Source organism: Petromyzon marinus, chromosome 79, assembly GCF_048934315.1.
Source record: "Petromyzon marinus isolate PM22_M1 ecotype Great Lakes invasive population chromosome 79, UKy_Petmar_22M1.pri1.0, whole genome shotgun sequence".
In the NCBI taxonomy this organism is placed as follows: Eukaryota; Metazoa; Chordata; class Hyperoartia; order Petromyzontiformes; family Petromyzontidae; genus Petromyzon; species Petromyzon marinus.
The window spans coordinates 21,629,296-21,654,033 of record NC_133745.1 but is presented as its reverse complement, the minus strand read 5'-3'; the positions used below and the strand labels follow the sequence as shown (position 1 = coordinate 21,654,033).

Below are 24,738 nucleotides of genomic sequence, written 5' to 3'. Positions count from 1 at the left end.
CACTGCACCATAGACTCAACACTGCACCATAGACTCAGCACTGCACCATAGACTCAACACTGCACCATAGACTCAACACTGCACCATAGACTTAGCACTGCACTATAGACGCAACACTGCCCCATAGACTCAGCACTGCCCATAGACTCAGCACTGCACCATAGACTCAGCACTGCACCATAGACTCAGCACTGCATCATAGACTCAACACTGCACCATAGACTCAACACTGCACCATAGACTCAGCACTGCACCATAGACTCAGCACTGCACCATAGATTCAACACTGCACCATAGAGTTAGCACTGCACCATAGACTCAACACTGCACCATAGACTCAACACTTCCCCATAGACTCAGCTTTGCCCATAGACTCAGCACTGCACCATCGACTCAGCACTGCACCATAGACTCATCACTGCATCATAGAGTCAACACTGCACCATAGACTCAGCACTGCATCATAGACTCAGCACTGCATCATAGACTCAACACTGCACCATAGACTCAGCACTGCACCATAGACTCAACACTGCACCATAGACTCAGCACTGCACCATAGACTCAACACTGCACCATAGACTCAACACTGCACCATAGACTTAGCACTGCACTATAGACGCAACACTGCACCATAGACTCAACACTGCATCATAGACTCAACACTGCCCCATAGACTCAACACTGCACCATAGACTCAACACTGCCCCATAGACTCAGCACTGCCCATAGACTCAGCACTGCACCATAGACTCAGCACTGCACCATAGACTCAGCACTGCATCATAGACTCAACACTGCACCATAGACTCAGCACTGCACCATAGACTCAGCACTGCACCATAGACTCAACACTGCACCATAGACTTAGCACTGCACCATAGACTCAACACTGCACCATAGACTCAACACTGCCCCATAGACTCAGCACTGCCCATAGACTCAGCACTGCACCATCGACTCAGCACTGCACCATAGACTCATCACTGCATCATAGAGTCAACACTGCACCATAGACTCAGCACTGCACCATAGACTCAACACTGCACCATAGACTCAGCACTGCACCATAGACTCAACACTGCACCATAGACTCAACACTGCACCATAGACTTAGCACTGCACTATAGACGAAACACTGCACCATAGACTCAGCACTGCCCATAGTCTCAGCCCTGCACCATAGGCTCAGCACTGCACCATAGACTCAGCACTGCACCATAGACTCAACACTGCACCATAGACTCAACACTGCACCATAGACTTAGCACTGCACTATAGACTCAACACTGCCCCATAGACTCAGCACTGTCCATAGACTCAGCACTGCACCATAGACTCAGCACTGCACCACAGACTGAACACTGCACCATAGACTCAACACTGCACCATAGACTCAGCACTGCACCATAGACTCAGCACTGCACCATAGACTCAACACTGCACCATAGACTTAGCACTGCACCATAGACTCAACACTGCACCATAGACTCAACACTGCCCCATAGACTCAGCACTGCCCATAGACTCAGCACTGCACCATCGACTCAGCACTGCACCATAGACTCATCACTGCATCATAGAGTCAACACTGCACCATAGACTCAGCACTGCATCATAGACTCAGCGCTGCATCATAGACTCAACACTGCACCATAGACTCAGCACTGCACCATAGACTCAACACTGCACCATAGACTCAGCACTGCACCATAGACTCAACACTGCACCATAGACTCAACACTGCACCATAGACTTAGCACTGCACTATAGACGCAACACTGCACCATAGACTCAGCACTGCCCATAGTCTCAGCCCTGCACCATAGGCTCAGCACTGCACCATAGACTCAGCACTGCACCATAGACTCAACACTGCACCATAGACTCAACACTGCACCATAGACTTAGCACTGCACTATAGACTCAACACTGCCCCATAGACTCAGCACTGTCCATAGACTCAGCACTGCACCATAGACTCAGCACTGCACCACAGACTGAACACTGCACCATAGACTCAACACTGCACCATAGACTTAGCACTGCACTATAGACTCAACACTGCCCCATAGACTCAGCACTGCCCATAGACTCAGCACTGCACCATAGACTCAGCACTGCACCATAGACTCAGCACTGCACCATAGACTCAGCACTGCACCATAGACTCAGCACTGCACCATAGACTCAACACTGCACCATAGACTCAACACTATGTTAGGGTCGTCGGCCCCCGGGATCTCCTGCCTGCGACCCTGTCCGCGAAGTACCGACGCCCCCAGACTCTCCAGTAGTGTGGGAGCTGCCGCCGCTGCACTCCTCACCGGGCGGGGAAAGGTCGCCGCGCTCCTGTTCCCCCCCTGTGCTGTCCCCCCCCCCGAGTCCGGGTTTCCTGCCGGTGAGGCATCACCCTCGACCGCCCTGGGACCCGCTAGCGCTTCGCCGGCACTCGAACGCGACGCTCCCCGCCCGCGCAGTCCCACGCACCAATCACACGCGGGTAACAGGGGGTTAGAGGTCAGACGGTAAGCGACGTCGTTCATACCCACTCCGGCGATTGGGGGGATTGGATTAAACAGGTTTAAAGGGCTATGCGATGGGCATGCGTGCGAGATGGGTATCCGCTCGCAACGTGGGAGTCCGCAGCCGAGGGTTTGTAGTGCACACACCCCACGCGGCGCCGCTCCACACGCGGCGACCACCGCGAACAGCAAGCGCACCCACGCTTCCACTCTCTTTCCACACCCTCGCAAAAACCACACCAGTCCGTTATTTAATCGCCGACGATTTATTCCACCGGGTCGGCGAGCCCTTATTTAACCGAGTCAGTCGGGATCAGCGGGGCAGGACCAATCTATCTCTCGATAGTCGGCACTATACTCTACCTGTCCTTCTCCCCTTAACCCTCTCAGGTTTTCTTTTTAAGCTAAGTCCCAACTCCCTCTTTCTCTCCCTCCCTTACTCACGGTTCATCGTCACTGTCGGCTGGTCCTCGCGGCGCGTCGATACGTCCCACGGACGTTCGCGCGGCTGGACTTGGGAGTTGACGGGCCTGGGGTTGACTCGAGTAGCCAGAGAGCTTTTTCCCTTCGCCCTGACCCGCTTTATTCTTTCTACATCAAAGGGGCTACCTGGTGCCGACTCGCGGGCCAATCAGCTCGCTGGGATCACCCGCCAATCGGTAGGCCCATCTGTATCCCAGCATCCCCCGGGCCGTTGCTTTCAGCGACGTCCGCATCTAAATTTACCTGCTCAGCGGCCATCCAACCAGAGGGCGACCCTGCTTTCCCGCCGCTCGTGGCTCCGCCCTCCCCCCTACCTGCCCTGCCGACCCGTGTGCGTGAGGTGCGTACTAACCGCGGTGGCGGGGCAGCCCCGCCGTGAACATGTCATTTCTACTCAAGTCACGGCGCCACGGTGTGTGTTAGCGTCGGAGGAGACCGTCCAATTCCCTGGCCGCAGGAAACCGTGAAGATTATCCCTTTACGAGGGCTTCTGGGTGAAAACCTGTCGGCCAGGGTGTCTCCCCACGCGCTCTAATGGTGGGGGAGTGCGTGCGTGTGTGTTTCGGTGGGGGGGGGGGGGGGTGAGGTGGAGCAATGTCGGCCTCGCCGCTCGGGGGCGGCGAGATCGCAGGTGGGCCACCCGCCGATCGGCTCCGTGGCGGCGGCATCACAACTGCATCATAGACTCAGCACTGCACCATAGACTCAGCACTGCACCGTAGACTCAACACTGCACCATAGACTCAACACTGCATCATAGACTCAACACTGCCCCATAGACTCAGCACTGCCCATAGACTCAGCACTGCACCATAGACTCAGCACTACATCATAGACTCAACACTGCACCATAGACTCAACACTGCCCCATAGACTCAGCACTGTACCATAGACTCAGCACGGCACCATAGACTCAACACTGCACCATAGACTCAACACTGCATCATAGACTCAACACTGCCCCATAGACTCAGCACTGCACATAGACTCAGCACTGCACCATAGACTCAGCACTGCACCATAGACTCAGCACTGCATCATAGAGTCAGCACTGCATCATAGACTCAACACTGCACCATAGACTCAGCACTGCACCATAGACTCAGCACAGCACCATAGACTCAGCACTGCACCATAGACTCAGCACTGCCCATAGACTCAGCACTGCACCATAGACTCAGCACTGCACCACAGACTCAGCACTGCACCACAGACTCAACACTGCCCCATAGACTCAGCACTACACCATAGACTCAACACCGCCCCTTAGACTCGACACTACCCAAAGACTCTGAACTGCACCATAGTATAGTAGTATATAATGTAGTGCAGTAGTGTATAATGTAGTGTAGTAGTGTATAATGTAGTATAGTAGTGTATAATGTAGTATAGTAGTACGTAGTGTAGTAGTATATAATCTAGTGTAGTAGTGTATAATGTAGTGTAGTATATAATGTATAGTAGTATTTAATGTAGTATAGCAGTATTTAATGTATAGTAGTGTATAATGTAGTGTAGTGTATAATGTAGTGTAGTAGTATATAATGTAGTGTAGTGCATATAATGTAGTATAGTAGTGTATAATGTAGTATAGTAGTGTAGAATGTAGTATAGTATATAATGTGTTAAATGTAGTATTGTATTTAATGTAGTGTATATAATTTAGTATAGTAGTATATAATGTAGTGTATAATGTAGTGTAGTAGTGTATAGTGTAGTATAGTATTGTGTAATGTAGTGTAGTAGTGTATAATGTAGTTTAGTAGTATATAATGTAGTGTAGTATATAATGTAGTGTAGTAGTGTATAATGTAGTGTAGTAGTGTATAATGTAGTGTAGTAGTGTATAATGTAGTGTAGTAGTGTATAATGTAGTGTATTAGTATATAATGTAGTATAGTAGTATATAATGTAGTGTATTAGTGTATAATGTAGTGTATAATGTAGCGTAGTGTAGTAGTATATAATGTAGTCTAGAAGTGTATGTTGTTTAGTAGTATATAATGTAGTGTAGTAGTGTATAATGTAGTTTAGTAGTATATAATGTAGTGTAGTAGTATATAATGTAGTGTAGTAGTATATAATGTAGTGTTTAATGTAGTGTAGTAGACAGAGCCTCCTGCAAACCCTAGTTGTCAGTCGGGGCAGTTGCTGCGTGTCGTGTGGAGTCTACGTGGAGTGCTTCGTCTTGGCCGTGCATCTACCGCGTCTCACGCCCTCGACTCCACCCTATCCGCGATACGCTGGGACGATCGCTGAGTGGCTTCGCCTGGCTCAGTCTGTCTGGCTCACTCTGTCAGTCTGGCTCACTCAGTCTGTCTGGCTCACTCACTCAGTCTGTCTGGCTCAGTCTGTCTGGCTCACTCAGTCTGTCTGGCTCACTCTGTCTGGCTCACTCAGTCTGTCTGGCTCACTCAGTCAGTCTGTCTGGCTCACTCAGTCTGTCTGGCTCACTCACTCAGTCTGTCTGGCTCAGTCTGTCTGGCTCACTCTGTCTGGCTCACTCAGTCAGTCTCACTCTGTCTGGCTCACTCAGTCAGTCTGTCTGGCTCAGTCTGTCTGGCTCACTCTGTCTGGCTCACTCAGTCTGTCTGGCTCAGTCACTCTGTCTGGCTCACTCAGTCTGTCTGTCTGGCTCAGTCTGTCTGGCTCACTCACTCAGTCTGTCTGGCTCACTCAGTCTGTCTGGCTCACTCACTCAGTCTGTCTGGCTCACTCAGTCTGTCTGTCTGGCTCACTCAGTCTGTCTGGCTCACTCAGTCTGTCTGGCTCAGTCTGTCTGGCTCACTCAGTCTGTCTGTCTGGCTCACTCAGTCTGTCTGGCTCACTCTGTCTGGCTCACTCGCTCAGTCTGTCTGGCTCACTCAGTCTGTCTGGCTCACTCACTCAGTCTGTCTGGCTCACTCAGTCTGGCTCACTCACTCAGTCTGGCTCAGTCTGTCTGGCTCACTCACTCAGTCTGTCTGGCTCACTCACTCAGTCTATCTGGCTCACTCAGTCTGTCTGGCTTACTCTGTCTGTTTGGCTCACTCACTGTCTTTCTGGCTCACTCACTTTGTCTGGCTCACTCAGTCTGTCTGGCTCACTCTGTCTGGCTCACTCAGTCTGGCTCACTCACTCCGTCTGGCTCACTCTGTCTGGCTCACTCTGTCTGGCTCATATTCAGCTACTCACACACTCACCCACTCAATCACCCACCCACCTACTCACCCACCCACTCAGCTACTGACACACTCAGACACCCACCCATTCACCCACCCACTCAGCTACTCACACACTCACCCACTCAATCACCCACCCACCTACCCACTCACCCACCCACTCAGCTACTGACACACTCAGACACCCACCCACTCACCCACCCACTCACTCAGCTGCCCATCCACTCTGCTACTCACACACTCAAAACCACCCACCCACTCATCCACCCATTCACTCAGCTACTCACACACTGAGACAACCACCCATTGACCCACCCACACACTCAACCACCCACCCACACACTCAACCACCCACCCACCCACTCAGCTACTCACTCACCCATGGAGAGCGGCGGCAGCGGCAGCGTCTTGAGACTCTCACTGCGATGGGTTCCTCTTGGGACAGGAGACGTGGCGGTTAAGCAGCAGCAGCAGGAGGAGCAGCAGCAGCAGCAGGAGGAGCAGCAGCAGCAGGAGGAGCAGCAGCAGGAGGAGCAGCAGCAGCAGGAGGTTGTGGAGTCCCCTTCTCTGCGCGTGGAGCCGCTCTTGAAGCGAGAGAAGGAGGAGGTGAAGGAGGAGATGGAGGAGGAGGAGGTGGTGGAGCTGGCCGCTGAGACGTGGCCACCCGTCAAGGTGGAGAGAGCCGACTCTGATGGCGGTGGTGGTGACGGTGGTGGTGAGTGATCTACCCTGACCTGGCGAAGATTTGCGACCGTGAAAATTGTCCGCATCGAAAGATCCCCTTTGACGCGACGCATCGACATTGCCCCGACCACCACTACTACCAATATCACCATCACAACTAATATCACTACTGCCATCACCACTACTAAATACTACTACTACCACTGCTATCACCACTACTACCAATATCACCATCACCACAACTAATATCACTACTGCCATCACCACTACTAAATACTACTACTACCACTGCTATCACCACTACTACCAATATCACCATCACCACAACTAATATCACTACTGCCATCACCACTACTAAATACTACTACTACCACTGCTATCACCACTACTACCACTGCTATCACCACTACTACCAATAACACCATCACCACAACTAATATCACTACTGCCATCACCACTACTAAATACTACTACTACTACCACTGCTATCACCACTGCTACCACTGCTATCACTACTACTACCAATACCACCATCACTACTAATACCACTACTACCATCACCACTACTACTACCACTACTATAACCACTACTATCACCACTACTACCAACACTATCACCACTACTAATACTACTACTGCCACTGCTATCACCACTATCACCACTACTGTGACCACTACTATTACTGCTACTACCACTACTATCACCACTAGTACTACCACTACTAATACCACTACTACCACTATCACCACTACTACCAATATTACCATCACCACAACTAATACCACTACTATCACTGCTATCACCACTACTATGGCCACTAATATTACTACTACTACCACTACTATCACTGCTACTACCACCACTATCACCACTACTACCACTACTTCCACTACTACCACTACTATCACCACTACTACCATGACTACCACTACTACCGCTACTACCGCCACGACTACTACCACCACTACTACCACATACCACTACTACTACCGCCACTACCACTACTACCGCTACTACTGCCACTACTACTACGAGTGCGTTTAACCGAGGACCCGCTGTGCTGTCGTTTTATCGCCTAGGGAATGGCTGCGACGCGCAAGTTCAAGAAGCCCTGCGTACTGCGGGAGATGAGCTTCACAAGGCAGGGGATGAGCTATTTGATGAGGAGGCCGATCTTCATTCCGACGGAGAGGACATTCGCATCAAGGAGGAGCCATCGCAGGAGGAGGGGGAGGAGGGGGAGGACCTACAGAATGTCGCTTCCAGCGGGAGGCCGGGCGAGGCGGCGGTCTCGTGCAGAGGCCCTCCGACTTCACGGCAAGTGGCGGAGATCGAGGTGGTCCTGGAGGGTGAAAGGGGTCGCGGCAAGCTGAGGAATCGCCGGAGAACCCACGACAAGCAGGGGAATAATAATAATAAGAAGAAGAAGTCACACAGGTGCTCCCTGTGCGGAGAGACTTTTGCCGAATTGTCGGACCTCAGGGGGCACGCGAAAGTTCACGCCGACGACAAGCCGCTGCGCTGCGCCGTTTGCGGAAAGGGCTTCGTGGCGGCGAAGTCTCTCCGGTACCACATGATGGGCCACACCGGGGAGAAGCCGCACCGGTGCCCCGTGTGCGGCAAGGCCTTCGCGCAGCGCTCCGCCTTCAACGCCCACGCGAGGGCTCACGCGGGCGAGAAGACGCACCGGTGCGACGTGTGCGGCAGGGCCTTCCTGCACCCGTCGTCCCTCAAGGCGCACGCGAAGGCGACGCACGCCGGGCAGGGTCCCGCCGTGTGCCCCGCGTGCGGCAAGACCTTCCGGAAGGCGTCGACCCTCGCCAGCCACGCCGCGGTGCACGGCGGCGAGAAGCCGTTCGGGTGCCCGAGGTGCGCGAGGGGCTTCGTCCTCTCCTTCTCCCTCAAGAGGCACATGGCGAGCCACGGCGCCGGGGCCAGCGCCTGCCCGCCGCGCGGCCGGACCCCCGGCGACACGCCGTCGCTGCGGGCCCACGTCGGGGTCCACGCCGGCGAGAGGACTCGCCGGTGCTCGCTGTGCGGCGAGGCCTTCGCGCAGCTCTCGGACCTCAGGGTCCACGCCAAGGTCCACGCGGACGAGAAGCCCCTCCGCTGCCCCGTGTGCGGGAGGGGATTCGTCGTCGCCAAGTCCCTCCGGTACCACATGATGAGCCACACGGGGCGCAAGCCGTTCACGTGCTCCGCGTGCGGCAAGGACTTTGCGCAGCTGTCGGCGTTCAACGCTCACGCGAGGACCCACGCGGGAGATTCGCGCAGGTGCGACGCGTGCGGGAAGGACTTCGCCCGTCTGTCGGCGCTCAAGATTCACGAGATGACCCACGCGGGCAGGAGTCCGTACAAGTGCCCGACGTGCGGCAAGGATTTCGTCAACCCGTCGGCTCGCGACAAGCACGCGAGGACGCACAGCGCGGAGAGGCCGCACAAGTGCTTCGTGTGCGGGAGGAGCTTTGTGGAGCTTTCGAACCTCGACTTTCACGTCAAGTGTCTGAACCACTACGGGCCTCTTGGGCCCGGAGCGTGGGCCGTTTAAAACCCCCGGGGGGGGGGGGCTTCGCTCGAACCCAAAAAAAAAAAAACGAGAGCCCCCAGGTAGCCTGAGGCTCTGGAGATTTGAGGGGCTCGGGGGGTGGGGGGACAAGGAAGGGGATCATCTTTGGTTTCTTTCGGTAAAGTCACCACTTGGGTAAAAAAGATAAAGTTAATCAAATCACAACGTTTCGGAGGCAACACTAGCTTCCGTCATCAGATGTAACTAGCACAGCAAACTTACTTGAAGGAGAGCTATTTGTAATAAGAGATTATTATTATTATATAGGGTAAGAGGAGGAGGAGGCGGGGGGAGGAGCCAGGGAGGATAGATGCAGAGTGGGGGAAGGGTTGGGAGATGGGGATAGTAAAGCTCCGCCCCCCCCCTCCTCTTACCCTATATAATAATAATCTCTCATTACAAACAGCTCTCTTTACTTTTTGATTGAAAGCTTTCGTGACTGCAGGGATTCATATTCTTGGTTCTTTCGGTAAAGTCACCACGTTAGAAGGGAAACAATAAAATAATACAAATATAAAACAATAAAATTCTCACGATGTTTCGACTGCAACACAAGCAGCAATCATCATCAGGTGTGAAAACCACAGCAAGAAAATTTGAAAAAAGTAGCGATTTTTTTTTACGTTAGCAACACGGAGAGCGATTTGACAGTTTGTTCAGATGGACGAGTCCATCTACGTTCGGATGGACTCTACGTGACTTTACCGAAAGAACCAAGAATATAGCTCTTTACAGTAAGTTTCTCGGCCTTTTGGCTAAGATCAAGTGTTGTATCTGTTCTTATCAGTTTAATATCTTTACAGTAAGTTTGTTTGTGCTAGTTACATCCGATGAAGGAAGCTAGTGTTGCCTCCGAAACGTCGTGATTTGATTAACTTTATTTTTTTCTACCTACTTGGTGACTTTACCGAACGAAAACAAAGAGTGTGGATCATTGCAGTCGCGTGAAACTTCAAGTCTAGAAGCAAGGGGATGTCTGGGCGCAGACGACAACGGAGATTCTGAAACAAGAGCTCGCGACGCCGGCTGAGGGCTTACGAGTTCATTTGAGACGTCCTGAACCCTGACTTTCCACGGACGTTCATAATCAAGGTTTTTGAGGGTTAGATCGCGTTATTTATGTGTTGTAACCCTCCACCACCCGACACGGCCAATCAGCAAGAAAGTGTCACGTTGACAAAAGACAAAATAGTTCACCGCTTTAGCCCACCGGTGTGTTGAAGAGTGAATCCACAACATTGACAGTTTAAGTAACTGTGACGTTTCGCTGGTAATTACATCCAGCATCATCGGGCAATTCGCCAGAATGGTAAAGCCCTCACTTGCTCCCGGTCTTAAATAGAGCAGCAGGGTGACGTCATCACTTAACTCATATCAGGTGCAGTGATGAGAGGCGGGGGGGGGGTATTGTAATTATATAATCGATTAGTAATCAGTCAATGGTTATGATTAGTAATGAGTTGTAGATTAGTAATCAGTTGTAATGTGTGTTATTGTGATTATATGCTACGTTAGTAATCCGTTAATTAGTATGTGTTTCCCCTATAAGGAATTGTAATATGTATTATTTAATAATACGCTTCCAAGCCGCACTGATTGGCCGTGTCGGGTGGTGGAGGGTTACGACACATTTATAAATAACGCGATGTAACCCAAAAACCTTTATTATGAATATTGGTCGCGAAAGTCTACGTGTTAAACCTTCCACGAACGTTGAGACAATGGGAATAGGCTTCATAAAACCAGGAGTTGTGTGCTCAGATGTTCAAACTCAAAAATGGACACCCCCTCGCAAGCCATCAGGTCTGCGTTAACCACACAACACGGCACTTGTGGCAAAACTTGCAAACAAACACGGCGCTCTCTCATAGTACAGGGTGCTTCGAAAAAATGTAAACACTTTTTTTTATGGGACTATCGTTTTTAGATGTAAAAAGAACGGGATAACACTGCACCGTAACATGATAAACATGTAATGTGAATAGTCTCCCCTTAAATTTAGATTTAAAGCTTTCGTGACTGCAGGGATTCATATTCTTGGTTCTTTCAGTAAAGTCACCATGTAGAAGAGAAACAACAAAATAACAAAAATATAAAACAAAATTCTCACGACGTTTCGACTGCAACACGAGCAGCAATCGTCATCAGGTGTGAAAACCACAGCAAGAAAATTTGAAAAAAGTGGCGTTTTTTTTAACGTCAGCACCACGGTAAGCGTGAACAATCAATTGATTGTTCACGCTTACGGTGGCTTTCAGACCGCATCCATTATTTTCGTTTCCCCCCTCTTCTTTTCCGAACGAAGATGGACTCGTCCATCTGAACAAAACTGTCAAATCGCTCTCCGTGGTGCTGACGTTCAAAATAAACCGCCACTTTTTTTTCAAATTTTCTTGCTGTGGTTTTCACACCTGATGATGACGATTGCTGCTCGTGTTGCGGTCGAAAACGTCGTGAGAATTTTATTGTTTTATATTTGTTATTATTTTATTGTTTCCCTTCTACGCGGCGACTTTACCGAAAGAACCAAGAATAAAGAGTCTCCCCTTGTTCGCCATCGTTGTCCAACGCGTGCCTGGAACCTTCTCCAGGCGGTCCTCCAGAGCCCCGGGGGGAGGGAGCACATTTCTTGTGGTATAGTTGCAAATTGTCCGAAGTGTTAACGTTTTTTTGAAGCGCCCTGTGTATGGCTTTGACTTTGATATTGATTGGTGTATACCAGGGACAAGTTAACATTTTTTTTAAGCGCCCTGTGTATGGCTTTGACTTTGAAATTGATTGGCGTACTCCTGAGACAAGTTAAAACATTTTTGAAGCGCCCTGTGTATGGCATTGACTTTCAAATTGATTGGCGTACACCAGGGACAAGTTAACATTTTTTTTAAGCGCCCTGTGTATGGCATTGACTTTGAAATTGATTGGCGTACACCAGGGACAAGTTAACATTTTTTTGAAGCGCCCTGTGTACGGCACTGACTTTGAAATTGATTGGCGTACACCAGGGACAAGTTAACATTTTTTTGAAGCGCCCTGTGTATGGCATTGACGGCGTACACCAGGGACAAGTTAACATTTTTTTTAAGCGCCCTGTGTATGGCATTGACTTTGAAATTGATTGGCGTACACCAGGGACAAGTTAACATTTTTTTCAAGCGCCCTGTGTATGGCATTGGCTTTGAAATTGATTGGCGTACACCAGGGACAAGTTAACATTTTTTTGAAGCGCCCTGTGTACGGCACTGACTTTGAAATTGATTGGCGTACACCAGGGACAAGTTAACATTTTTTTGAAGCGCCCTGTGTATGGCATTGACGGCGTACACCAGGGACAAGTTAACATTTTTTTTAAGCGCCCTGTGTATGGCATTGACTTTGAAATTGATTGGCGTACACCAGGGACAAGTTAACATTTTTTTCAAGCGCCCTGTGTATGGCATTGACTTTGAAATTGATTGGCGTACACCAGGGACAAGTAAAATTTTTTTTTAAGCGCCCTGTGTATGGCATTGACTTTGAAATTGATTGGCGTACACCAGGGACAAGTTAACATTTTTTCAAGCGCCCTGTGTATGGCGTTGACTTTGAAATTGATTGGTGTACACCAGAGACAAGTTAACATTTTTTTAAGCGCCCTGTGTATGGCATTGACTTTGAAATTGATTGGCGTACACCAGGGACAAGTTAACATTTTTTTTAAGCGCCCTGTGTATGGCATTGACTTTGAAATTGATTGGCGTACACCAGGGACAAGTTAACATTTTTTTGAAGCGCCCTGTGTATGGCATTGACGGCGTACACCAGGGACAAGTTAACATTTTTTTGAAGCGCCCTGTGTACGGCACTGACTTTGAAATTGATTGGCGTACACCAGGGACAAGTTAACATTTTTTTTAAGCGCCCTGTGTATGGCATTGGCTTTGAAATTGATTGGCGTACACCAGGGACAAGTTAACATTTTTTTTAAGCGCCCTGTGTATGGCATTGACTTTGAAATTGATTGGCGTACACCAGGGACAAGTTAACATTTTTTTTAAGCGCCCTGTGTATGGCATTGACTTTGAAATTGATTGGCGTACACCAGGGACAAGTTAACATTTTTTTAAGCGCCCTGTGTATGGCATTGACTTTGAAATTGATTGGCGTACACCAGGGTTACAAGCAGCCTTTTGCATGGCCTAAGGCTCACGAGCTGACTTTGTGGCGATGGGGGGGGTGGTGGTGGACTGGATCAAGGGGTTGACTTGGCAGGGGTCAGGGGCCGTCCATAAATGACGTCACGCGATTTTGGACGATTTTTAACCCCCCCACCCCCCCTCGTCACACGGCGTCACAAGTAGTCAGACCCCCCTCCCCCTCAAATATGACGTCACAAAGCTCTGCCCCCCCCCTCCCCAAAAAAAAAACATGCTTCAAATCGCTTTAGGCTATCGTCATTGTAGTGCGTATTTAATGTGGCGCTGCACACTCTGATGTTGTAGGTAGAAAACAATCATCAAAAAAGTCTAATTAAGTAGAACGTGTTGTCTATATTAAGTTGCGCATTTTGACGTGACGTCACATTTCTCAACCCCCCCCCCCCCACGTCACACATCGTCACAAATGTCTGACCCCACTACCACCCCCCCCAGGTGCGTGACGTCATTTATGGACGGCCCCCTTGTGCATCATCGGGTGGCACGGCATCCTGCTATATGGGGGGGTAGTAGTCGGTGTGCATTTTGTACCCAGGGACCGTGAGAGCTGCGAATTGAGGAAAGAGCCCCGCGAACCCGGCGTTCATGGGGATTAGAAAGTGAACGGTGTGCAGGAGGTCGTGGGTTCCATCCCGACCCTGACGACGCCTGCTGCTGTGTATTTGGAGTCTGCGTCTCTAACCCTGTAATCATCATCATCATCATCACGGTGGCTAGGAGATGTTGACTACCTCGCCTGGTGTGCAGGAGGTCGTGGGTTCCATCCCGACCCTGACGACGCCTGCTGCTGTGTATTTGGAGTCTGCGTCTCTCTCCCTGTAATCATCATCATCATCATCACGGTGGCTAGGAGATGTTGACTACCTCGCCTGGTGTGCAGGAGGTCGTGGGTTCGATCCTGGCCCTGACGACGCCTGCTGCTGTGTATTTGGAGTCTGCGTCTCTCTCCCTGTCATCATCATCACGGTGGCTAGGAGATGTTGACTAACTCGCCTGGTGTGCAGGAGGTCGTGGGTTCCATCCCGACCCTGACGACGTCTGCTGCTGTGTATTTGGAGTCTGCGTCTCTCGCTCTGTCATCATCATCATCACGGTGGCTAGGAGATATTGACTACCTCGCCCGGTGTGCAGGAGTTCGTGGGTTCCATCCCGATCCTGACGACGCCTGCTGCTGTGTATTTGGAGTCTGCGTCTCTCTCCCTGTAATCATCATCATCACGGTGGCTAGGAGATGTTGACTACCTCGCCTGGTGTGCAGGAGGTCGTGGGTTCGATCCTGGCCCTGACGATGCCTGCTGCTGTGTATTTGGAGTCTGCGTCTCTCGCTCTGTCATCATCATCATCACGGTGGCTAGGCGATGTTGACTAACTCGCCTGGTGTGCAGGAGGTCGTGGGTTCGATCCTGGCCCTGACGACGCCTGCTGCTGAATATTTGGAGTCTGCGTCTCTCTAATCATCATCACGGTAGCTAGCAGATGTTGACTACCTCCCTTGGTACGCAGGAGGTCGTGGGTTCCATCCCGACCCTGACGACGCCTGCTGCTGTGTATTTGGAGTCTGCGTCTCTCTCCCTGTAATCATCATCATCATCATCACGGTGGCTAGGAGATGTTGACTACCTCGCCTGGTGTGCAGGAGGTCGTGGGTTCGATCCTGGCCCTGACGACGCCTGCTGCTGTGTATTTGGAGTCTGCGTCTCTCGCTCTGTCATCATCATCATCACGGTGGCTAGGAGATGTTGACTAACTCGCCTGGTGTGCAGGAGGTCGTGGGTTCCATCCCGACCCTGACGACGCCTGCTGCTGTGTATTTGGAGTCTGCGTCTCTCGCTCTGTCATCATCATCATCACGGTGGCTAGGAGATGTTGACTAACTCGCCTGGTGTGCAGGAGGTCGTGGGTTCGATCCTGGCCCTGACGACGCCTGCTGCTGAATATTTGGAGTCTGCGTCTCTCTGTAATCATCATCATCACGGTAGCTAGCAGATGTTGACTACCTCCCTTGGTACGCAGGAGGTCGTGGGTTCCATCCCAACCCTGACGATGCCTGCTGATGTATATTTGGAGTCTCTCTCACTGTGGTGAGATGTTGACTACCTCGCCTGGTCCTCTGCTGTATATTTGGAGTCTGCGTCTCTCTCTCTCTCCCATGGCCGCGTGGATTTGTCTCCGGGTCAACGTCACGCGTTTAGATTCATGTAGATGATTTTGCCGATATAAATGATGACGACATCTGCCACTTAGTTGAGCTATCATTTGTTAATGGCCAGGTCGCTACTGAACAAACAGTTCACACCCTCAGTAGGGCTTTGCTTGATATGGATGGGGGATGGTTTAGTGTTGTATCTGTGTGTGTCTAGGTGATTGTGTATGTGTGCGATTGTGTGTTTACCTGCCCTCCAACAACAACGGAGGGCGGAGGAGCGACGCCCACAACAACGAGCGGAGCGCCGGGTGGCTAAAGCACAGCAGGTCGGCACAGTAGGGGGGGGCACAGGTGGTGCATCAGGCAGTCATCTCAGTCGACCCGTGGCACCTGCTGGGTCTGTGTCCCGTGACCTTGCGGTGCCACAGCAGCGAAGCCTCCCGGCTTCCGTCACGGCGCTTCCCCACCACCGCCCACACGAACACGCGCGCACACGCACGCACCCCCACATAGAGCCCCGAGGGGAGGCCACCTGGCCGACAGGTTTTCACCCAGAAGCCCTCTGATGGGGGCGGAACTTCACGGTTTCCTGCGACCAGGGACTTGAGCGACCTCCCCCGAGGCCGGCGCGCACCGCGGCGCCGTGACGCGGGTTGTAATCGCGTGGCCACGGCCGGGGGGCTGCTGAGCCGCCGCGGGTAGAAAACATCCACACTCGACGCGGGTCGGCAAGGCAGGTGGGCGGTGGGGCGGAGTAGCGAGCGACGTCCGGGGGGGGCGGACGTCGGAGAGAGCACCGATCCGATTAACAAAGAGCGGGAAATCCGAGGCTCCGGGATTGGACGAGAGGCCACCGGATTAGCGGCACGGTCGCTTTGATGTCGGGGCGATAAAAAGGGAGGGAAGTCAGGGGCAAGCTCTCTTTTTGTTCGGGTTCTTCTGGAGAGAGGGAGCGGGGGAGTCGCCGTGCTACCTGCTACTGGAACGTCCGCGAGACGAGTCGCAGAGCAGCCAGAGCCCAGTTCCCAGCCTTTCCGCGGCTTCCCTACGCCTCGAGATCGGATCGATAGGAGAGAGGCGAGACAAAGGGGAGTAATCCCTCAGGGAAGGGGAGTAGGGAGAGACCAGGCAAATTTGAGTCCTGGACCCGCCGGGAGATAGGCTTAGACCTGGCCTGCCGGCCCACACCGACACGGGTAGATTAACTTCAAATAATCGGAGAATAAATCGCCCGTAGACGTTGAACCTTGTGCCGTGTCGTCTCTGCGAGTGCGGAGAGGATGGCTGCACGGTGTTGTGAGCCTGCTCGCTGTGGTTTCCTGTGTTTTCGCACGAGCGTGTGTTCTACCCGCGTGGGTGCGCTCGCCGCTGCGCGGCTCGTGGTTAGCGTGTGCGAGAGGGGCACAGCGGCGTGTTCGCGAGGTGGTTCGCACAGCCTTTCAAATCATGCCTCGAGGGACCGCAGCGAGGGGAGGGAGACAGTCGGAGAGCAGTGGGTCGCAGATGAGCGGGGAGGCGGGGGGCAGCCTCCCCAACAACCTCCTGCCAGCGGGCGTTCGACACTCCACGTGGCCTCAAGGTGTGCACGGCCTGGCACAAGCGTCGTGGTGACGTCACCGCCACTTAGTGGCGAATGGCGGTTGTTGTTGTTGTAGCTATGTGTGTGTGTGTCTGTGTGAGTTTATGTGTGTGTCTGTGGGTCTATGTATGTGTCTGTGTGTTTGTGTCAGTGTTTGTGTTTGTGTGTGTCTGTGTTTGTGTGTGTTTGTGTGTCTGTGTGTGTCTGTGTGAGTGTATGTGTGTCTGTGGGTCTATGTATGTGTCTGTGGGTCTATGTATGTGTCTGTGGGTCTATGTATGTGTCTGTGTTTGTGTCTGTGTCTGTGTGTTTGTGTGTGTCTGTGTGTGTTTCTGTGTGTGTGTCTCTGTGTATGTGTGTGTCTAGGTGATTGTGTTTACCTGCATTGTACTTTGCACTCCCATCGTGTGGGTACTGTGTTGTTTTTGTTCCTGTAACGTTCTGACGACCCCGTGTGGCCTCGACTGGACATCTGTGATTAAATAGCTTTATAGCTCATCGGGATTCCTCCTGAAGTATATTCTGAATGAAATAGGCACGGTTATCTGAGACGTTGCACCAACCTACGGTCCACCACATTGTCCAAGTGCATGAAACTCACACACTCGCCCACTGACCCACTCACACACCCACTCACTCGCCCACTCACCCACTCACACACTCATTCACTCACCAACTCACTCACACAACCACTCACCAACTCACCCACCCATTCACACTCACACACTCAACAACAACCGCTAGTCGCTACTAATTAGCGGTGACATCACCATGGCGCTGTGCCAGTGAACAAGTACATTGAGGCCACATGAAGTGTCGAACGCCCGCTGGCAGGAGTTCATGGGGCAGACCCAGGTGCCACGGGTCGACTGAGATGACTGGCTGATGCACCACCTGTGCCCTCCGATGTTGTTGGACGGCGACTGCCTCCAACTGCCCAGTAGCGTTTGTCACGAACCTCCTCCATAGAGGTCGATGTTGACACCGCTGGTACCAATCATCGGTAAGTCCACTCAGCTCCACATCCTCTTGTACCACATCACTCCATCTCTTCTCTAGCCAGTGCCGTGCCCGTTCAGCCCCCTCCATCCGGCCGAACAAAAGCTGTTTAGGCATGTGGTGGCTGGGCATGCGGGCTACATGATCCAGCCAATGCATCCTTGCCTGCCGGAGGAGCTCATCGATGGGACTTTTTCCAGCTCTTTGAAGGATTTGTGAGCTGCTCAAACAATCCAGCCTGGTTAAACTCAGGATGGATTGTAGGCAGGCTAGCCTAAATGTTTATAACCGGCAAAGATGTTCCATTAGGGGGGTCCACTTTTAGAGAAGGGAGGAAATGACCGTGGCCGAGACGACCTGAAACTTAGTTGCGGAGCAACAGACCAGGTAGCTTCCACACAGCGTTACGCAACCGATGAAAATAATGCCGCTCGACTGATTCGGAGCGAGACCTCTGCTGTCAAACTGGAGCTGGTCATGAGCACACTGCACGGGTATAGGAAACGCTCCACTCTCTCAACGACTGCCCCATCACCAATTGAGAGTTGTTGGGGTAGAGTGCCTGATGGTACAAAATGCCCAGGCAGGTGCTTAGTTTTGGTGGGGCTGATGGTAAGGCCCCACCTCATAGTGGCACGCTCCAGTCTCAGCAGCAGTACCTCCAACTCCTGCTCTGAGTGAGCTGCAATTACCAAATCATCGGCAAACATAACGTGGTTGAGCAATAGGGAGCCATCCCTTGACCGCACCCGGGCATCGATCAGCCTCCCATTATATCTGTACCAGAAGAAAATTCCTCCGGTAAAGCCATCGAAGGCTTCGCGAACTACATGGTCAAAATAGATATTAAATAATGTGGGAGCCAGAGGACATCCCTGTCACACCCCAAGGTGTACAGGGAATGGCTCTGACTCCCGGCCACGTAGTTTTACCCGGGCCCGCTCACCATCATGAAGGTCCTTAATGATCATGAGCAGAGGGTCAGGGACTCCGAAAGCACAAAGAACAACCCAGAGCCCAGGCCTACTGATGGTATCATAGGCCTTGACCAGGTCAATAAAGCAGAGATGTAGGTCTTGCTGGAATTCCCTACACCTCTGTTGTAGCAGACGGACAGAAAATATGGCATCTGTGCAGGACCGTCCTTTCCTGAAACCGCATTAGGGCTCCGCAATCCTCTCCTCAGCGTGCCTGGCAAGGCGATGTTGAATAATCCTTCCCAGGACCTTTCCCGGCACACTGAGGAATGAGATGCCCCTGTAGTTGTTACAGTCTGTGCGGACCCCGTTCTTAAAGAGGGGGATTACTAGGGCATCCTTCCAACCCTGCGGAACCCATCCAGGGGTGCAGATTTATAATGATGTCATGTAAAGCAGTCTTTGTACAAACGCCACCCTCCCTCAGCATTTCGCTAAAGATATCTTCTCTGCCCGGTGCTTTTCCTGGTCTCAGACTCAACTGATGGCACCTCAGCCAGCCACTCACAGGTGCTGACTTCCTCCTCCAATATTTGAGGTACCGTAGCCTCAGCAGGGTCATCCCCAATTTGCCCCATGATGTATTCCAGACTGAGCAATTTTCCCTCCCCCAAGACTTCACAAAAATGCTCAGCAAATCTGCAAAGCTGTTCCTGGGGGTTGGAAATTGGATCACCGTTCTTTCCCCTAATGATGGTGATAGGCGTGGCGCTGCAAGTTACTTTTTTGAAGAAATTAAAGAGTGATTTGTGATCATGGGCCATTAAGGCAAATTCCATCTCCTCAATAACCCGTGACCACCACCCATCCTTGCAGCGCCTCATGGCTCGCCGAACCTCCAAGCGAAGGCTGCGGTAAGCCTCCTCATTCTCTGACGTGGGATGCTGGGACTTCACACCTGGTAAAATAAACATTGTTTAGTTTTAGGCTATAGCCTAATTACATAGAGACCCATAGACTCATCACACATATACCCATAGACTAATCACACAGAGATCCATAGACTCAGCACACGGAGACCCATAGACTCAGCACACTGAGACCCATAGACTCAGCACACAGAGACGCATAGACTCAGCACACAGAGACCCATAGACTAATCACACAGAGACCCATAGACTAATCACACAGAGATCCATAGACTCAGCACACAGAGACCCATAGACCAATCACACAGAGATCCATAGACTCACCACACAGAGACCCATAGGCTCATCACACAGAGATCCATAGACTCACCACACAAGAGACCCATAGACTCATCACACAGATACCCATAGACTCAGCACACAGAGACCCATAGACTCATCACACAGAGACCCATAGACTTATCACACAGAGACCCATAGACTAATCACACAGAGATCCATAGACTCACCACACAGGGACCCATAGGCTCATCACACAGAGATCCATAGACTCACCACACAAGAGACCCATAGACTCATCACACAGATACCCATAGACTCAGCACACAGAGACCCATAGACTCATCACACAGAGACCCATAGACTTATCACACAGAGACCCATAGACTAATCACACAGAGACCCAAATATTCACCACACAGAGACCTATAGCCTCATCACACAGAGACCCACAGACTCACCACATAGAGACCCACAGAATCACCAAACAGAGACCCACAGACTCACCACACAGAGACCCAGGTGAGTTTAATCGTTAAGTTAGAACCGCGCCAACAGACATTCCCTTTATTCGTTTACTTCCTCAGGGATTCCTTCAGCAGGTCGGTGAACGAGTGGAGGAGGTCGTTCCTGTCGCGGGCGACCCTCAGCGCCTCCCGCTGTATGCTCATCAACTCCCTCATCGCCTCGTCCTGCGACCTCGCAAACTCCCGGAACCACCGCGGCGGGGGTCCATTATCTTCCGGCTCCCCCGCGCCTCCTCCACCACCTCCTCCACCTCCTCTCTTCCGTTTCCTCCGACGGTCAAACGACGATGGTGACGCCGCCGCTACATTGTTGTCAGGATGTGGAGGAAGAGGAGGAGGCGGAGGAAGAGGAGGAGGCGACGACGTCCCAGCGACATTGGGCGCAGAGCTCCCGGGAGGCACGGCGGCGGCGTCGTCGTCTGAGAGAAGTAAAGAAAGCACGTATACATCCCCGTCTGAAGTTTGCCAATGAACATCTGAATGATTCAGAGGACAACTGGGTGAAAGTGCTGTGGTCAGATGAGACCAAAATGGAGCTCTTTGGCATCAACTCAAATCGCCGTGTTTGGAGGAGGAGGAATGCTGCCTATGACCCCAAGAACACCATCCCCACCGTCAAACATGGAGGTGGAAACATAATGCTTTGGGGGTGTTTTTCTGCTAAGGGGACAGGACAACTTCACCGCATCAAAGGGACGATGGACGGGGCCATGTACCGTCAAATCTTGGGTGAGAACCTCCTTCCCTCAGCCAGGGCATTGAAAATGGGTCGTGGATGGGTATTTCAGCATGACAATAACACAAAGCACACGGCCAAGGCAACAAAGGAGTGGCTCAAGAAGAAGCACTTTAAGGTCCTGGAGTGGCCTAGCCAGTCTCCAGACCTTAATCCCGTAGAAAATCTGTGGAGGGAGCTGAAGGTTCGAGTTGCCAAACGTCAGCCTCGAAACCTTAATGTATTGGAGATCTGCAAAGAGGAGTGGGACAAAATCCCTCCGGAGATGTGTGCAAACCTGGTGGCTAACTACAAGAAACGTCTGACCTCTGTGATTGCCAACAAGGGTTTTGCCACCAAGTACTAAGTCATGTTTTGCAGAGGGGTCAAATACTTATTTCCCTCATTAAAATGGAAATCAATTTCTAACATTTTTGACATGCGTTTTTCTGGATTTTGTTGTTGTTATTCTGTTCAAATAAACCTACCATTAAAATTATAGAATGATCATTTTTTTGTCAGTGGGCAAACGTACAAAATCAGTAGGGGATCTAATACTTTTTTCCCTCACTGTACATCTGTAGAACGTGAAGAACCAGTGGCATCTACATCTAAAGAACGTGAAGAACCAGTGGTGTCTCCATCTGCAGAAGGTGAAGAACCAGTGGCATCTACATCTGCAGAAGGCGAAAAACCAGTGGCATCTACATCTGCAGAAGGCGAAGAACCAGTGGCATCTACATCTGCAGAACGTGAAGAACCAGTGACATCTACATCTGCATAATGTGAAGTACCAGTGGCATCTACATCTACAGAACGTGAAGAACCAGTGGCATCTACATCAGCAAAACATGAAGAACCAGTGGTATCTACGTCTGCAGAAGGCTAAGAACCAGTAACATCTACATATGCAGAACGTGAAGAACCAGTGGCATCTACATCTACAGAACGTGAAGAACCAGTGGCATCTACATCTGCAGAACGTGAAGAACCAGTGGCATCTACATCTGCAGAACGTGAAGAACCAGTGGCATCTACATATGCAGAAGATGAAGAACCAGTGGCATCTACATCTGCAGAAGGTTAACAACCAGTGGCATCTACATCTACAGAACGTTAAGAACCAGTGGCATCTACATCTGGAGAAGGCGAAGAACCAGTGGGATCTACATCTGCAGAACGTGAAGAACCAGTGGCATCTACATCTGCAGAACGTGAAGAACCAGTTGCATCTACATCTGCAGAATGTGAAGAACCAGTGGCATCTACATCTGCAGAACGTGAAGAACCAGTGGCATCTACATCTGCAGAAGGTTAACAACCAGTGGCATCTACATCTACAGAATGTGAAGAACCAGTGGCATCTACATCTGCAGAATCTGAAGAACCAGTGGCATCTACATCTGCAGAATGTGAAGAACCAGTGGCATCAACATCTGCAGAATGTGAAGAACCAGTGGCATCTACATCTGCAGAATGTGAAGAACCAGTGGCATCTACATCTGCAGAACGTGAAGAACCAGTGGCATCTACATCTGCAGAACGTGAAGAACCAGTGGCATCTACATATGCAGAAGATGAAGAACCAGTGGCATCTACATCTGCAGAAGGTTAACAACCAGTGGCATCTACATCTACAGAACGTTAAGAACCAGTGGCATCTACATCTGGAGAAGGCGAAGAACCAGTGGGATCTACATCTGCAGAACGTGAAGAACCAGTGGCATCTACATCTGCAGAACGTGAAGAACCAGTTGCATCTACATCTGGAGAATGTGAAGAACCAGTGGCATCTACATCTGCAGAACGTGAAGAACCAGTGGCATCTACATCTGCAGAAGGTTAACAACCAGTGGCATCTACATCTACAGAATGTGAAGAACCAGTGGCATCTACATCTGCAGAATGTGAAGAACCAGTGGCATCTACATCTGCAGAATGTGAAGAACCAGTGGCATCTACATCTGCAGAATGTGAAGAACCAGTGGCATCTACATCTGCAGAACGTGAAGAGCCAGTGGCATCTACATCTAAAGAACATGAAGAACCAGTGGCATCTACATCTGTAGAACGTGAAGAACCAGTGCCATCAACATCTGTAGAACGTGAAGAACCAGTGGCATCTACATCTACAGAACATGAACAACCAGTGGCATCTACGTCTACAGAATGTGAAGAACCAGTGGCATCTACATCTGCAGGAAATTATACAACTTTTAAAGCTATTCCCCATGTTTAGTGTACACGCCGTACAACACGTTTGGAATGGACAGAAGTCAAGTTGGACTTACGAACGAATCGACGTACGAACAGATCTCCGGAACCTTCCACGTTCATAAGTAGAGGAGTCTCTGTAATGTAGTGTAGCAGTATATAATGCAGTGTAGTATATAATATCGTATATAGGAGTATATACCATAGTGTTGTAGTATATAATGTAGCGCTGTAGAATATTATGTATGGTACGACACGTTTGAAATCGACAGGAGTCAAGTTGGACCTCCGAACGAATCGATTTACGAACAGATCTCTGGAACCTAACTCGTTCGTATGTAAAGGAGTCCCTGTACAGGGGTGGTTCAAATGCCATGTGACCCCCCGCAACCCACCCCCTCCACCCCCACCCCCCCCCCATGTCACTCGGGTGCCCCAGCGACAAAAGACAAAATCTGTGGCGGGGAGAAGAAGAAGACAAAAAGAGAAAGAGAGAAAAAAATCGAGGCAAATGAATAAATCGAACAATGATAATAAAATTATAACAATAACAAATAAATCAACTAAGTCACCGACATCATTAGACCTCCTTTGCCAGTACCAAAATATAATAATAGGGCTTTTCCCCTTTTTTCTGGCAACAAAACTGAAACCTTTTTACAATCATTCATGTTACTGCATTAACCACAATACCTGCAGTCAAAATGCAAACAAAAAACATTACTATGATAATATATTTTTGTACTGGCAAAAGATGGCTAATGATGTAGATGCTCACCCCGAGCCCTCATTACTTTGATAGTGCATTGTCTTTGAGCTG

The 24,738-nt window shown here is 50.7% G+C and overlaps 2 protein-coding genes and 1 pseudogene across 5 annotated transcripts in view; 2 read left to right on the top strand and 1 right to left on the bottom strand.

The window, feature by feature from the left end:
- The first annotated feature begins 5,215 nt into the window (after positions 1-5,215).
- Positions 5,216-17,004, top strand: LOC116958518 (uncharacterized). 3 transcript variants are annotated; one of them, XM_076056990.1, is made up of 3 exons: positions 5,216-5,303; positions 6,615-6,884; positions 7,934-17,004. In XM_076056990.1, the coding sequence occupies exons 2-3, from the start codon at positions 6,788-6,790 to the stop codon at positions 9,400-9,402; spliced, it is 1,566 nt and encodes a 521-aa protein (XP_075913105.1). In that variant the 5' UTR covers positions 5,216-5,303; positions 6,615-6,787; the 3' UTR covers positions 9,403-17,004. The 3 variants fall into 3 exon arrangements, with proteins under 3 accessions (XP_075913105.1, XP_075913106.1, XP_032837055.1); XM_076056991.1 differs by having other exon boundaries at positions 5,226-5,285; XM_032981164.2 differs by lacking the exon at positions 5,216-5,303 and having other exon boundaries at positions 6,551-6,884.
- On the top strand, positions 10,156-10,316 carry LOC116958537 (U2 spliceosomal RNA; annotated as a pseudogene).
- Positions 17,005-20,973: 3,969 nt separating the features above from the next.
- Positions 20,974-24,738, bottom strand: part of LOC116958526 (uncharacterized) — a 33,667-nt gene continuing 29,902 nt past the window's right edge. For both annotated transcript variants that reach the window (XM_032981180.2, XM_032981179.2), the window contains exon 7: positions 20,974-21,408. In XM_032981180.2, the coding sequence (XP_032837071.1) occupies positions 21,038-21,408 (371 nt within the window). In that variant the 3' untranslated portion in view covers positions 20,974-21,037. The remainder of the gene's footprint in view (positions 21,409-24,738) is intronic.